This window comes from Conger conger, chromosome 1 (assembly GCF_963514075.1).
Source record: "Conger conger chromosome 1, fConCon1.1, whole genome shotgun sequence".
Lineage (NCBI taxonomy): Eukaryota > Metazoa > Chordata > Actinopteri > Anguilliformes > Congridae > Conger > Conger conger.
In genome coordinates, this window is record NC_083760.1 from 11,391,408 (window position 1) to 11,404,845 (window position 13,438).

Here is a 13,438-nt window from a genome sequence, read left to right on the forward strand (position 1 = left end):
GTGAAGTCAGCTGGAGTAGTGATAGGCTGGACTGAAAACCTGCATATTCTTGCCCATCCATGGCATATGATTGGACACCAATGCCTTCGAGGCGTGCCTCGGGGAAAGCCTGAGGTACTCAGGTAATTTTGCAGCGTGCGTGTGGAATAACCGACCAATCACAGGAGCCATGAGGTACTCGGTTGATTGTGGAGTGTTTGTGGGCTAACCAACCAATCACAGGAGCCCTGAGGTACTCACAGTTGATCTCTGAGCGTGTGTGACGGATAACCGACCAATCGGAGGAGCCCTGAGGTACTCACAGTTGATCTCTGAGCGTGTCCTCTCAGCTCTGGGGTTGGTGGAGCGGATGGTGTGCCTCACCTCAGCGAGGGGCTGCGGGAGGAAAGACAGAGACGTCTCTTTTATGACAGTCTAATCCGGCCCTCAAACCAAAATCCAGCCCTGGTTTTCTTTCCTCCCCGGTAATTAACTGAACTATCAGTGCTACTGATTGGCCAGGCTGACTCTCAGGTAAAGGGAGGGCAGGAAACCCTCGAGGGTCGTGATCTGAGGGATTTACAATATCTTTACAAGCGAAAGAGGTACGCGATGACTTGTTTCTCTTGCATTTATTTCACCTAGCCTTCAGGTATATATGCTTCAGGAATACAGCACATGCCATTTCTAAAATGGTAAAATGTTGAGACAATCACACAGGTTAGTTTGACTGATTTAATAGACATTGCCTGCTTCATTAGCAGGGAATCAACTCGACACAACCCACACATGCCCCCAGGTGTAGAAACGAGAGGAAAAATAATGGCTAATTAAATTTGCAATCCCCTAATTTCCTAGGAGTGAATCAGATGTATGGCACCAGCGCAAAGGCCTGAAGCTTCGTGCTGGATAACTGACACAAGGAAAGACAACGTGGGAAGGGAAACTAACAGAAACTGCAAAGACACAATTTGCCACAACCTGTTTGGTAACGTTAAATTTGTTTTGATATTACTGTGGTGGAGTATGAGTCATAGCTAAAGGGAGCGGTACAATCCAAGCCGCAGTGCGTTACTTTGGAGAGTTCACAGGATGACACTACAGAGGCAATGCCTGTAGCCTGGTGGCGATGGTACATTGGCCCCTGCTTAGTCAAATTAACTTTTACCGCTTTGGATAAAAGCGTCGGATACGTAACAAAATGTGATGCAATGCTCTCCCCCACACTTCGCACCTTTCTTGTAAAACGTGAGATGTAAAATAACGTAAATTACCGCACTCATCTTCTGCACGGCAACAGCCCGTTTCCTCACGCTGAACGAGGAACTGGCTACGGCGACAAACGCAAGTGCATGGACAGGGCATGGACAGGGCATGTGCAGGGCATGTGCAGGGCATGTGCAGGGCATGGACAGGGCATGGACAGGGCATGTGCAGGGCATGTGCAGGGCATGGCCAGGGCATGGACAGGGCATGGACAGGGCATGGACAGCGCATGGACAGCGCATGGACAGGGCATGTGCGCCCGTCAACGTCTTCTGCGCCCGTCCCGTACCAATAAACCAATAACCAGCAGAGGACTGAGCCCCCGTGCCTGGGACCTGGGATGAGGTACGGACCCCTCGCTGAGCGGATTAAAGTCTCCTGTGATGCTCGTGCCAGGACGGGCTCGGGCAGCTAACTGGGCAGCCAGTCAACGGAAAACCGGCCCAGTGAGAAAAAAAACAGACATGTGGTATTTCCTTTAAAGTCGCTATAAAACTGATTGTGGGTTTCGACATACTTGTTTTATGTGTGCTTGGCAATATGTGCAACCAACTCTTTTCTACCTAAAAAAAAAATGAATCACTGTATTTTGCACTTGTTAAGTATCTGGAAGCAAAAATACTTTGCTGAACTTTTAATACCTCTCAGTTCAGATCTTGATATATAGGGTAAATATTGACATTAGAATGTTCTTTATACGCCAGTGGCTAAGTGGTTCTGACAGGTGATTTACGCTGAAATAACACCCGACAGGACCACTAGCAGGGCGAATGTGTACAGCTCATGTATATTTGAGCAATCGCAGCAGTAATGTGCTAAAGACATTGTTTATCTGGGAGTATCAGGATAAAATTGGAGTAATTTCCGCGGTTGCACACACAGTGCAGTCTCTCTTAGGACAGCAGAGAGACACAATACTGCCCTTTAAGACCGGCGGTGCCATCTCCCGCGCTGCGGAACAGAAAGGGCCCCGAGATCTCGCACACTGACACCAGTCACAGAGGGCAGGGCAGGCAGACGCAGGCCAACAATGCACAAAAGACAAGCCAGGAGGATCGGGGCCTGGGCGTTTGATTGATTAATCTGTCACCGAGCGAAAGAGTGCTCGGGACGGCGAGGGAGAGGTACGCAGAGTGCACCCCAGGTCCCCGCTCAGTCCCTGAGGCCAGTGAGGAGGGCCAGTGAGGAGGGCCAGGGTGCCACTCCACAGGCACTGCTGTTGGAGAGGTTCTGTCTGTCTGTCTGTCTGTCTGCCGAGTGTGATGTCAGGGCAGAGAGTGATGTCTCTGCAGTGCGAGGTCAGGATCACCGCAGAGTGTGATGTCACCGCAGAGTGTGATGTCACAGCAGAGTGTGAGGTCACTGCAGAATGGGGGAGGGTCAGAGAGCACTCGCGTACCTCCAGATCGTCGTCGTCCACCTCGCTGAAGTGGGCGTGGTTGTCGGGGTTGTTCATCTTGTCCAGGAGCTCCACCGCCAGCCTCCTGGTCAGGCCAGTCTGGGCCACAAACATGTGCTGGGAGAGAGAGAGATTCCGGTTTATACGCAGACGAGAAGTGAACCTACGCGCTTTTCTTTGCATCGCCCCCCTAGCCTATTAGCTAACCTACAGGGGGCTGAAAGCACAGACCGCAGCCCCTGCAGAAGTGAAACGAATGCCCTCCAAACCACCGGCTGACGAAATGCCCAGATTTAGAATGTCTAATTTTACCACACAGTTAATAATTCAAGCGTCATTAGTCTCAAGTCCCTTTTCTCAAATCCATGATTCACAGCTGTAATAGGTTTTCTTGAGAGCCTCACTGATGTCATCAGACCCCCTCTTTCCAAAACCACACTTTTCCTTCCTCCCCCGCAAAGGAACTGTAATTACTCAGGGTTAACACCATGTAGGGTATGAGCAGAACTGATACCTGTAGTTACTCAGGGTTAACTCCATGTGGTGTAGAAGCAGAGCTGGTGTCTGTAGGTACTCAGGATTAATACCATGTAGTGTTTGGGCAGAGCTGGTATAGGAAGTTACTCAGGGCTAACACCATGTAGTGTACAAGCAGAGCTGGTATCTGTAGTTACTCAGGGTTAACTCCATGTGGTGTAGAAGCAGAGCTGGTGTGTGTAGGTACTCAGGATTAATACCATGTAGTGTTTGGGCAGAGCTGGTATAGGAAGTTACTCAGGGCTAACACCATGTAGTGTACAAGCAGAGCTGGTATCTGTAGTTACTCAGGGTTAACTCCATGTAGGGTGTAAGCCCTGGTTTTCATTTCTCCGGGGTAATTAACTGAAAGATTAGTGCTGCAGACCGTCTTCACACCTGACTCCCAGCTAAAGGGAGGGTGGAAAAACCCCGGCAGCTCGGCCCCTGGAGGACTGTGAGCCGCTGATCCCTGATGCAAGCAGAGCTGGTTACCAAGAGAAGCTTCTCAGCCGTGGGCCTCTTCTTGGGGTTCTTGGTCAGAGACACCTTGACGAAGTTGTGGAACGCCGCGCTCCTGCGGGAGGGGTAAAGCCGTTGTTAAGGACTGGCTGACACGCTAGGCGCCTGGTGAGATGCCAGCATGGCCGTGCCCCCATTTCCCCCCCCCGAGGGCCAATCGCACTGCAGGGCCAAACGGAGACGAGACGCCACACCCAGGCCAACATGCTGCTCTGCAGGACGCTCCGGTTTGACGGCAGCACAGAGTTTAACCCTCCGTCAGCCGCGTCTGCCTGAACCGTCCCAAAACCCATCCCAAACACACTGCCGTCTCCACACAGCCATCGCAAAAAGGCCATCCCAAACACACAGCCATCTCCACACAGCCATCCCAACAAAGCCTTCACAACAAACATATCCCAACACAGCTATCCCAAACCCATCCCCAAACACACATCCATCTCCACACAGCCATCCCAACAAGGCCATCCCAAAAAAGCCTTTGCAACAAAGCTTTCACAACACAGCTATCCCAAAACCCATCCTAACACAGCTATCCCCAAACCCATCCAAAAACAGCTATCCCAAACCCATCCCAAAAAGGCCATCCCAACAAAGCCTTTGCAACAAAGCTTTCACAACACAGCTATCCCAAACCCATCCTAACATAGCTATCCCCAAACCCATCCAAAAACAGCTATCCCAAACCCATCCCAAGAAGGCCATCCCAACAAAGCCTTTGCAACAAAGCTTTCACAACACAGATATCCCCAACCCAGCTATACCAAGGCCACTGCAACACAGACATCCCAACACTGCTATCCCCAAACCCCATCCCAACACAGGGATCACAAACCTCATCCCTACACAGGGATCACAAACCCCATCCCTACACAGCCATCCCAAACCCACCCCTACAAGGCCAGAGTGCTCTGAGGCTAATACCAATGCAGAGAAGTGGCCTCAGATTCCAGCATCATCTCAAAGGACAGTCAGCTGCCCAGCTAAAGTCTGATATGCAAACACACTGGGCCCCGCTGTGGACACACTCACCATTTTGTTTTGTCTTTTAGCTTGGGGGGCTGGAAACTGCTCTTTGACATTAGAAATAAGGCCCTGCAAGGAAAAGCACATTCAAAGGCAAGACACCGATCAATTTCAGGAACAGTAAAAAAAATTAGTACATACTGTTAATTTATACAAACAAAAATAAATAAATAAATAAAAATAATTTTGAAATGTCTATGAGAAAATGAAGTCAAAACAACACAAAACAGGAAATGAATGAATTAATATAATGCCTCAACAGGAAGTTGCCCCTGGGAGACAGTGTGAGGCGTTACATGCGTCATGGCGGTGTGTGTGTGTGAGTGTGAGTGTGAGTGTGAGTGAGTGTGTGAGTGTGAGTGTGAGTGTGAGTGTGAGTGTGAGTGTGAGTGTGTGTGTGTGTGTGTGTGTGTGTGTAGGGGTACCTCATGGGGTGCAGGTCGAACATGGGCGGCTGCAGCTCGGCCAGCTCGATGGACGTGATCCCGACAGCCCAGATGTCACACAGCTGGTTGTAGCCTCCGTTCTTCTCCACCGCTGCCACCTCTGGAGCCATCCTGCACACACAGGCCAGAGATCGCAGTGTGACCACACACAGGCCAGAGATCGCAGTGTGTGAACACACACAGGCCAGAGATCGCAGTGTGACCACACACAGGCCAGAGATCGCAGTGTGTGACCACACACAGGCCAGAGATCGCAGTGTGTGACCACACACAGGCCAGAGATCGCAGTGTGTGACCACACACAGGCCAGAGATCGCAGTGTGACCACACACAGGCCAGAGATCGCAGTGTGTGACCACACACAGGCCAGAGATCGCAGTGTGACCACACACAGGCCAGAGATCGCAGTGTGTGACCACACACAGGCCAGAGATCGCAGTGTGTGACCACACACAGGCCAGAGATCGCAGTGTGTGACCACACACAGGCCAGAGATCGCAGTGTGTGACCACACACAGGCCAGAGATCGCAGTGTGTGACCACACACAGGCCAGAGATCGCAGTGTGTGACCACACACAGGCCAGAGATCGCAGTGTGTGTCCACACACAGGCCAGAGATCGCAGTGTGTGAACACACACAGGCCAGAGATCGCAGTGTGTGTCCACACACAGGCCAGAGATCGCAGTGTGTGAACATACACAGGCCAGAGATCGCCGTGTGTGTCCACACACCATGCAACTTCCTCTCGCAAGTACACCCAACACCAGACTGCAGCGGTGTCCGTCAGACAGAGCAACCGTCTTACACACCACTGTGTGCAGGGCTGCCGTCCTGCTCTTACACACCACTGTGTGCAGAGCACAGACAAAGTGACTTGACGCCTTTCGCATTGAGTGCGAAAAGTGTGAATACTCAAGCACATGTACATATACCCCCCGCGGTACCTCGCCTGGGTCAGGCACCATGCGGAAATGACAGAGCTCCCTACCGTAGTGACATTCTGAGGGAGTGGTGTAATGAAGACAAAACACGCAGAAATATAAGCGTGTGTACCCAGTGTAATATCCCAAACACAGGAGTCATCGTGACTTACTGAAGGGGGAAGTGTAAATGATTCAGCAAAATTTGAACAAAATAATTTGTGTACATCTACATAATGTAGACATCTATATACAATTCTACTGACAGAAATAAGACAATGAATGCAAATCCATCCATTTTTAAGTTGCCCGACAAACTCTAAATGTGCATTATCAATGTATTTAATGTATATCTGCGAGCCCTAGATTCCCAGAAAACGAAGAAAGGAAACATTTGAACATTTCATGTGGTTAGCATCCTGCTGGGATCTTTCCAATCCCACCATGTGAACATGTACACAGACACAGACAGACAGACAGACAGACAGGCAGACAGGCGAGTACACACACAGACACAAAAACTCACCAGTAAGGAGTTCCAATAAAAGACTTCCTCTTGGCAATTGTAGCTGTTATTTTGGCTGCGACTCCGAAATCGGCTGGAATAAAAGACAACAAACCCTTTCGCATGTCATTTCTCACGCTCACGCACAGGAGGGGCGAGCGGCCGGGGCATTTTAAAACGGGTCACGGTTTGATAACTCACCTAGCTTCACGTCGCCGTTATCTGTCAGCAGGATATTGGCACCCTGCGGGGGAGATAACACAGCAGACTCAGGGCCGCGGTCCTGCTCTTACACACAACTGTGTGCAGCGCGCAGACAAAGTCATTTGACGCCTTTCGCATCGAGTGCGAAAAGTGTGAATACTCACTCAATAAACACATTTACATATACTATTTCACTCTAAGCAGAATTAATTCATTAACCCTCATATTAGAGCAGGTATACATACACCCACTGAGCACTTTATTAGGCATTTTAGACTTTTTTTTTTTTTTTTTTTTTTTTTTTTTTACTTTGCTGCAGTAGCTTATCCGCTTAGCGGTTTGACACGTTGTGTGTCCAGAGATGCTCTTCTGCAAACCGCTGCTTTAGTGTGGTTATTTGCATTATTGTCACCTTCCTGTCAGGCATTTCTTTTCATTTCGCAGAACTGCAGCTCACGGGATGTTTTTTTTGTTTTTCGCACCGTTCTCTGCAAACTCGAGAGACTGAGAAAATACCAGGAGATCAGCAGTTTGAGACATTCAAACCACTCTGTCTGGCACCAACTATCATCAGTCCAAGTCATTAGGTCAGATCAGATATCTACCCATTCTGACATTCATTTTGGTCGGCATGCTTGTATGCATTCAGTTGCTGCCACACGATTGCCTGATTAAATATTGCCACTGGCAAGCTGTTCTACCTAATAAAGTGGTCGGTGAGCGTACGTCGTATCAAAGGGAGACGGGGGGGGGTGTGCATTGACAGGCCTGGCTGTGTGCATCCTGCAGCCAGAGAGAAACAGGAAGAGGAAGTGGTCTCTCGGTGCGCAGCGCAGCAGAGATAGGACAGTGCAGACCAACACTGAACCCACTGTGATAAACGCAACCGAGGGGCACGGCGTCTGCTCTCAGCATTCACACAACACAAAGAAGAAAACAACAAAATGGCCGCCGGCCAAGTGGCACACATTCCTCCCCACCATCATCTCTCAACCCTGTGACCGCCATGTGCCAGAAGTGAAACAGGTCCGTATCCCTATGCTTAAAAAAAAAAAAAAAAATCTATGAATAAAATGAGAAATGAGAAGCACCGAAATAGACCTACGGTCTTTCATCACTCATAATCGTAATGTACGCCACTCATAATCTCCACCATCTTTAAGCCATGTCCTGCCCTGAATTACTTGACATTACATCACCTTGCACTTGTGCAATTCAAGATGCACAAGTGCATCTGCCCAAGCCGTGTGTGACAAACAGTGCCAGACCTGACTGTCACACACTGCTCACACGTGGAGATAACAGGTCGCAAAAGCAGTAAAAACACCACAATACCCGTGCGTTAATTGCACAAGATAAGAGTGCGACTGGGCGGATGTAGAAGGGGAGGTGAGAAGCAGGGGAGGTGAGAAGCAGTCTGAACTGGTGGGTTGCATACAGACAAAGTGTCAGTGGTACCTTAATGTCTCGGTGCATCTTCCCCTTGGTGTGCAGATAGCCCAGGCCCTGTGTAACGCAGACACAATTATTCACCAGATGCAACTGAAGGCTGTAAAACAAGGCAAATCCAATAAAACTCTGAACTTCAGGATCCCGGTTACCTGCAAGGTCTCCCTGGAGACATAGGCTATCTGGAGCTCAGTCAGGGGGCCGGTCACTGCAGGAAAAAAAAAAACAATAAACACGCCGTTAATGAAGGCCCCTGTCCTCACAAGAGTTACTAATCTCATTATTAACCAGACAGGAGCTCCAGGTCAGAGTTTGCCGATAACAATCCCCAGAGAAAACAAACGTATAAAACTCATAAAAACGTGAATGTGTGTGTGTGAGGGGGTGGCAGGCATTTATATAGCGCCTTTATCCAAAGCGCTGTACAATTGATGCTTCTCCATTCACCCGTTCATACACACACTCACACACCGACGGCGATTGGCTGCCATGCAAGGCCCCGACCAGCTCGTCAGGAGCATTTGGGGGTTAGGTGTCTTGCTCAGGGACACTTCGACACAGCCCGGGCGGGGGATCGAACCGGCAACCCTCCGACTGCCAGATGACTGCTCTTACTGCCTGAGCCATGTCGCCCCATATGTGTATGTGTGTGGGGGTGCGCATTCGGTTAAGAGCTCCCTGTGTGTGTGTGGGTGGGTGCATGGTGGGGGGCTGCATTTGGTTAAGAGTAAGAGCTCGCTGTGTGTGTGTGTGTGTGTGTGTGGGGGTGTGTGGTGCATTTGGTTAAGAGTAAGAGTTTGCTGTGTGTGTGTGTGTGTGTGGGTGCGTGGTGGGGGGTGCACTCGGTTAAGAGTAAGAGCTTGCTGTGTGTGTGTGTGTGTGTGTGGGGGGGGGGTGCGTTCGGTTAAGAGTAAGAGCTTGCTGTGTGTGTGTGTGTGGGGGGTTCGGTTAAGAGCTGGCTGTGTTGGAGTTTAATAAAGCTGGGGGGGGGGAGGCGTCTCAAACTGTGTAGACTGTCAAGGACACAGGCAGAGTGAGATATGACTGTACAGCTGGTATCTATATGCAAGTGACTTATAATCAATATATCACATGTACGCTGCTCGTTATGAAATCAAATGAACCTAGAACATTAATTATAGCTGAGCTTATGAAAACGCAAGAAACCACAGTGAAGTGAGGACGGGGGGCGTCCTGAACTTTGTACAGAGCTGGCAGAGCATAAAGACCTTTGGCGATTTGCCACAATGACATTGCGGGAGGAGCTTTGGGAGGAGTTAAGATAAGAACAGTGTGGGTGATTTGCCACAATGAGGTTTGAGGAGGAGTTGTAGGAGGAGTAACTGTGTATAAAATGGGTGTAAAAATGACAGTCGGGGTTCAGTTCTGGTCCGGCTTCATGCGCTCATGCTAATAAAGTCTGATGTTCCTGAAGAGCTTGCTGCCGTGGTGTCGTCTTTTCCCTCGTGAAGATGTTTTTCGACAAATTGAAGATTTGGACTCTGTCGTTTCCTAGACACGACAGTGCGTGTGCTGTTCTGCGGGGTGAGGCATGATTAGCCGTTGCCATGGCAAGGGGAGGCTGGTTTCGCTTTCCCGCCTCGCTGCACAAGACCAGTTTCTCTGGTGGAAAGAGTGTATGCAGCGGGCCTGCACCGAGCAGCCCCCAGACCGCAAATCCCACTGAGCATCAGTACAGGGAGAATTTACACTTACATTTTAGTCATTTGGCAGACGCTTTTAATCCAAAGTGACTTACAAGTGCATAGGTTCTTCCACAAGTCAAAGCATCGCATCCATAACTAGGAAAATACACATGAAATGCTGTTCTAAACATATAGTCATCATAAGTGCAATGTTTTTTGTTTTTTTTTGTGGTTAGACAAGGAGGATAGGGATATCAGAAAGGGGGGCGGGGGAAATCAGGAGGGAGGACTAAGGTAGAGTTTGAAAAGGTGTGTTTTTAGTCTACGTCGAAATAGGGGGAGGGATTCTGCTGTCCTGACAGTGGTAGGCAAGTCATTCCACCACTGAGGAACCAGAACGGAAAACAGGCGTGAACGTCCAGCTCGACCGCCAGGTGCTCGTAGTGAGGGAACCATAAGGCGACCAGAGCTGGCAGACCGGAGTGGTCTAGCTGGGGAGTAGGGAGTGATCAAGGATTGTATGTAAGGTGGGGCAGTCCCCTTAGCAGCCTGAAATGCCAACACTAGGGCCTTGAATTGGATGCGTGCGGCAATAGGAAGTTAGTGGAATAACCATCATAATAACCATCTGAACGCCTCAGCCCAGCAACAGGGCCGCAAATACCACTGAGCATCAGTACAGGGAGAATAACCATCATAATAACCATCTGAACGCCTCAGCTCAGCAACAGGGCCGCAAATACCACTGAGCATCAGTACAGGGAGAATAACCATCATAATAACCATCTGAACGCAGTAGCCCAGGGCTGCCCGGCCCTGCTCCTGGAGATACACCACCCTGTACGTTTTCATTTCAACCCTAACTTCACTCACCTGATTCTACCAATTAGCAGCTCGGTGAGCTCCATAGCTGTTTAATGAGGTGTGCTTTGTTAGGGTTGGAGTGAAAACCTACAGGACGGTCGATCTCCAGGAGCAGAGATGGGCAGTCCTGCTCTAACTGTTGAATGAGGTGTGCTTGGTTAGGGTTGGAGTGAACCTACAGGACCGTAGATCTCCAGGAACAGGGTTGGGCAGCATTAACATGCTGAAAGCCTGGGAGACAGCAGTGTGTGATGGACAGGCGGTGCGTTACCATGGTAAATATCCTGCAGGGATCCTCCACCGCAGTATTCCATGCAGATCCATAACTTTTCCCGGCTGGAAGGAGGACAGAGAAGACACCCGCGTTAGGGGCAATAACCTTATTTACCCCCTTACACTATCACCCACGTTAGGGGCAACAACCTTATTTACCCCCTTACACTATCACCCTCGTTAGGGGCATTAACCTTATTTACCCCCTTACACTATCACCCTCATTAGGGGCAATAACACAGTATCACATTTACCCCCTTACACTATAACCCTAATTTGGGGCAATAACGGGATACCACATTTACCCCAACACTTTATCAGAGATCTTCATTTCCGGTCCTGATGTCTGCTGGTTTTTGCTTTTGTCTTAACATCAGCAACCAATTCAGACCCAAGAAACAGGGTGAGGTGAGCTTCACTCAGTCAATAAGTGCCAAGTAACAACAAACACCAGCAAAAAAACCAGACCCTCCACGATCAGGAACGAAGGATCTGCACCATAAGATCAAAGCTGTAGGCAAAACCGCATGAGAAATCAGCCTTTCTAAACAGCTGGGTGAGATGGCATCAGTACCAGTGCCTGACAGACGCCAACAAACTCTGCAGTCCCCGGGCAGTCTGAGGGTTGCCAGTTTGGGCCCGCCCTGGGTGTGTCGAAGTGTCCCCGAACAAGACACCTGATACCTAATGGCTCATGACACACTGGTTGGTGCCTTGCATGGCAGCCAGTCGCCGCTGGTGTGCGAGCGTGTGCGAGTGGGAAATATAGACATTTACCATTTATTAATCGTTCAGTGTGACACACTCTGAGAAAACTCCACAGCTGTAACGTGAAAACTCTTACATGCGTGAAAAGGGGGGAACCTGTACGTTCACATGCATGTCATTTTACACACTTGTTCCTGGGTTTGATCTGCACTTCGTTGTACGTCGCTCTGGATGAGAGCGTCTGCTGAATGCCATGTAATGTAATGCAATGTAAACAGGGGCACGGGCCGCGGTATAAGGTGGCATGCACAAAAACAATGTCGGTGTGGAAGAGCCTGTTTGAGCTCAGCGGAGCGTAGATATGCACGCTAATATAACGGCCCGTCAGCACAGGGGAGGGCCTTTTAAAAAGGAGCCAGTTATCTGCACGCGTAAAAAAAAAAAGAAAAAAAAAAGTGATCGCACACAGTGGAGAGAGGAAAAAAAAAGAAAAGAAAAAAAAAGTACTGTTTGTGCGCTGTTCCAAGAAAGGCATGAGCACAAATATTTGATCCAACATGGTCAGGCCCGACAGAAATCTCTGTTCAGCGCCTGCAAGTAATAATCTTTGTATCCACTTTCCTTTGCTACTTCAACATCGGAATCGTTTCAGCACTAAATATGGGCTCGTTTTAGAACACCAAGACCGTAAACAGCTTGGTCTGTTGCAATGTTGCCGAATTCAAGTGTGGCCCTGTTAAACGTGGCTAATGAGAGAACTTATGCAATCATGACCCCCTGGCAGTTTGTTGGTAGAGCGTGACACAGACACACAGGCACTCTGCACAGTAACGCACACTGTGCAATTAGACACACTGTACAGAAACAGAGACACACTGCAGCAACACAGACATACTACAGTAACACAGAGACACACACACACACACACACACACACACACACACACACACTGCAGTTACAGACACACTGCACAGTAACACAGACACTGCACAGTAACACACATACACACTGCGCAGTAAGACACAGACACTGCACAGAGACACACAGACACTGCAGTAGTAATAGACAGACACACTGAAGTTACAGACACACTGCACAGTAACACAGACACTGCACAGTAATAGACAGACACACTGCAGTTACAGACACACTGCACAGTAACACAGACACTGCACAGTAATAGACAGACACACAGCAGTTACAGACACACTACACAGTAAGACACAGAGATGACCTGCACAGTAGCACAAACAGGGTTGACACTGAATAACAAACTTGCTGTGGCCGGAAGCTCTCTGAAAGCAGGTGCACACACTTCACTGTCTCTAACACCCCCCACCCCCCACCCCCCTCTCCAAACCCTGCGCAGTGGCGACAGAATCGGCTCTTACCACAAGTAGCTCCCAAAGTACGCCACAATGTTTTGGTGCGTGCATTCCTTCACCATGAAGATCTCCTGCTGTATGATGGAGAAGTCATCCCCTGGAGGAGAGAAAGAAAGGATAAGAGTCCCCTCACACACAGACCCAGACACCGAACAGAAGCTAAGCAAATGTCACCATTCACCAATGACAATTAACAATTAGAAACTGGTTTTACACCAAAAGTGGTGTTTGTTTTGATTTTATTTAATTGAAAAATTGAAATGAACACTGCAACCAAAACATGATGGAACTTGGTCCATGGTCCTGGGATGTTCTACACACCTAGCTC

The 13,438-nt window shown here is 49.2% G+C and overlaps 1 protein-coding gene across 3 annotated transcripts in view; it reads right to left on the reverse strand.

The window, feature by feature from the left end:
- map4k5 (mitogen-activated protein kinase kinase kinase kinase 5) overlaps nucleotides 1-13,438 on the reverse strand; it is a 58,456-nt gene that overhangs the window by 21,959 nt on the left and 23,059 nt on the right. For all 3 annotated transcript variants that reach the window (XM_061263285.1, XM_061263291.1, XM_061263300.1), the window contains 11 exons: nucleotides 13,117-13,207; nucleotides 11,016-11,080; nucleotides 8,387-8,442; nucleotides 8,244-8,291; nucleotides 6,783-6,825; nucleotides 6,603-6,675; nucleotides 5,134-5,265; nucleotides 4,715-4,777; nucleotides 3,656-3,737; nucleotides 2,645-2,761; nucleotides 303-375 (listed from right to left, as the gene is read on the reverse strand). In XM_061263285.1, the coding sequence (XP_061119269.1) occupies nucleotides 303-375; nucleotides 2,645-2,761; nucleotides 3,656-3,737; nucleotides 4,715-4,777; nucleotides 5,134-5,265; nucleotides 6,603-6,675; nucleotides 6,783-6,825; nucleotides 8,244-8,291; nucleotides 8,387-8,442; nucleotides 11,016-11,080; nucleotides 13,117-13,207 (843 nt within the window). The remainder of the gene's footprint in view (nucleotides 1-302; nucleotides 376-2,644; nucleotides 2,762-3,655; nucleotides 3,738-4,714; nucleotides 4,778-5,133; nucleotides 5,266-6,602; nucleotides 6,676-6,782; nucleotides 6,826-8,243; nucleotides 8,292-8,386; nucleotides 8,443-11,015; nucleotides 11,081-13,116; nucleotides 13,208-13,438) is intronic.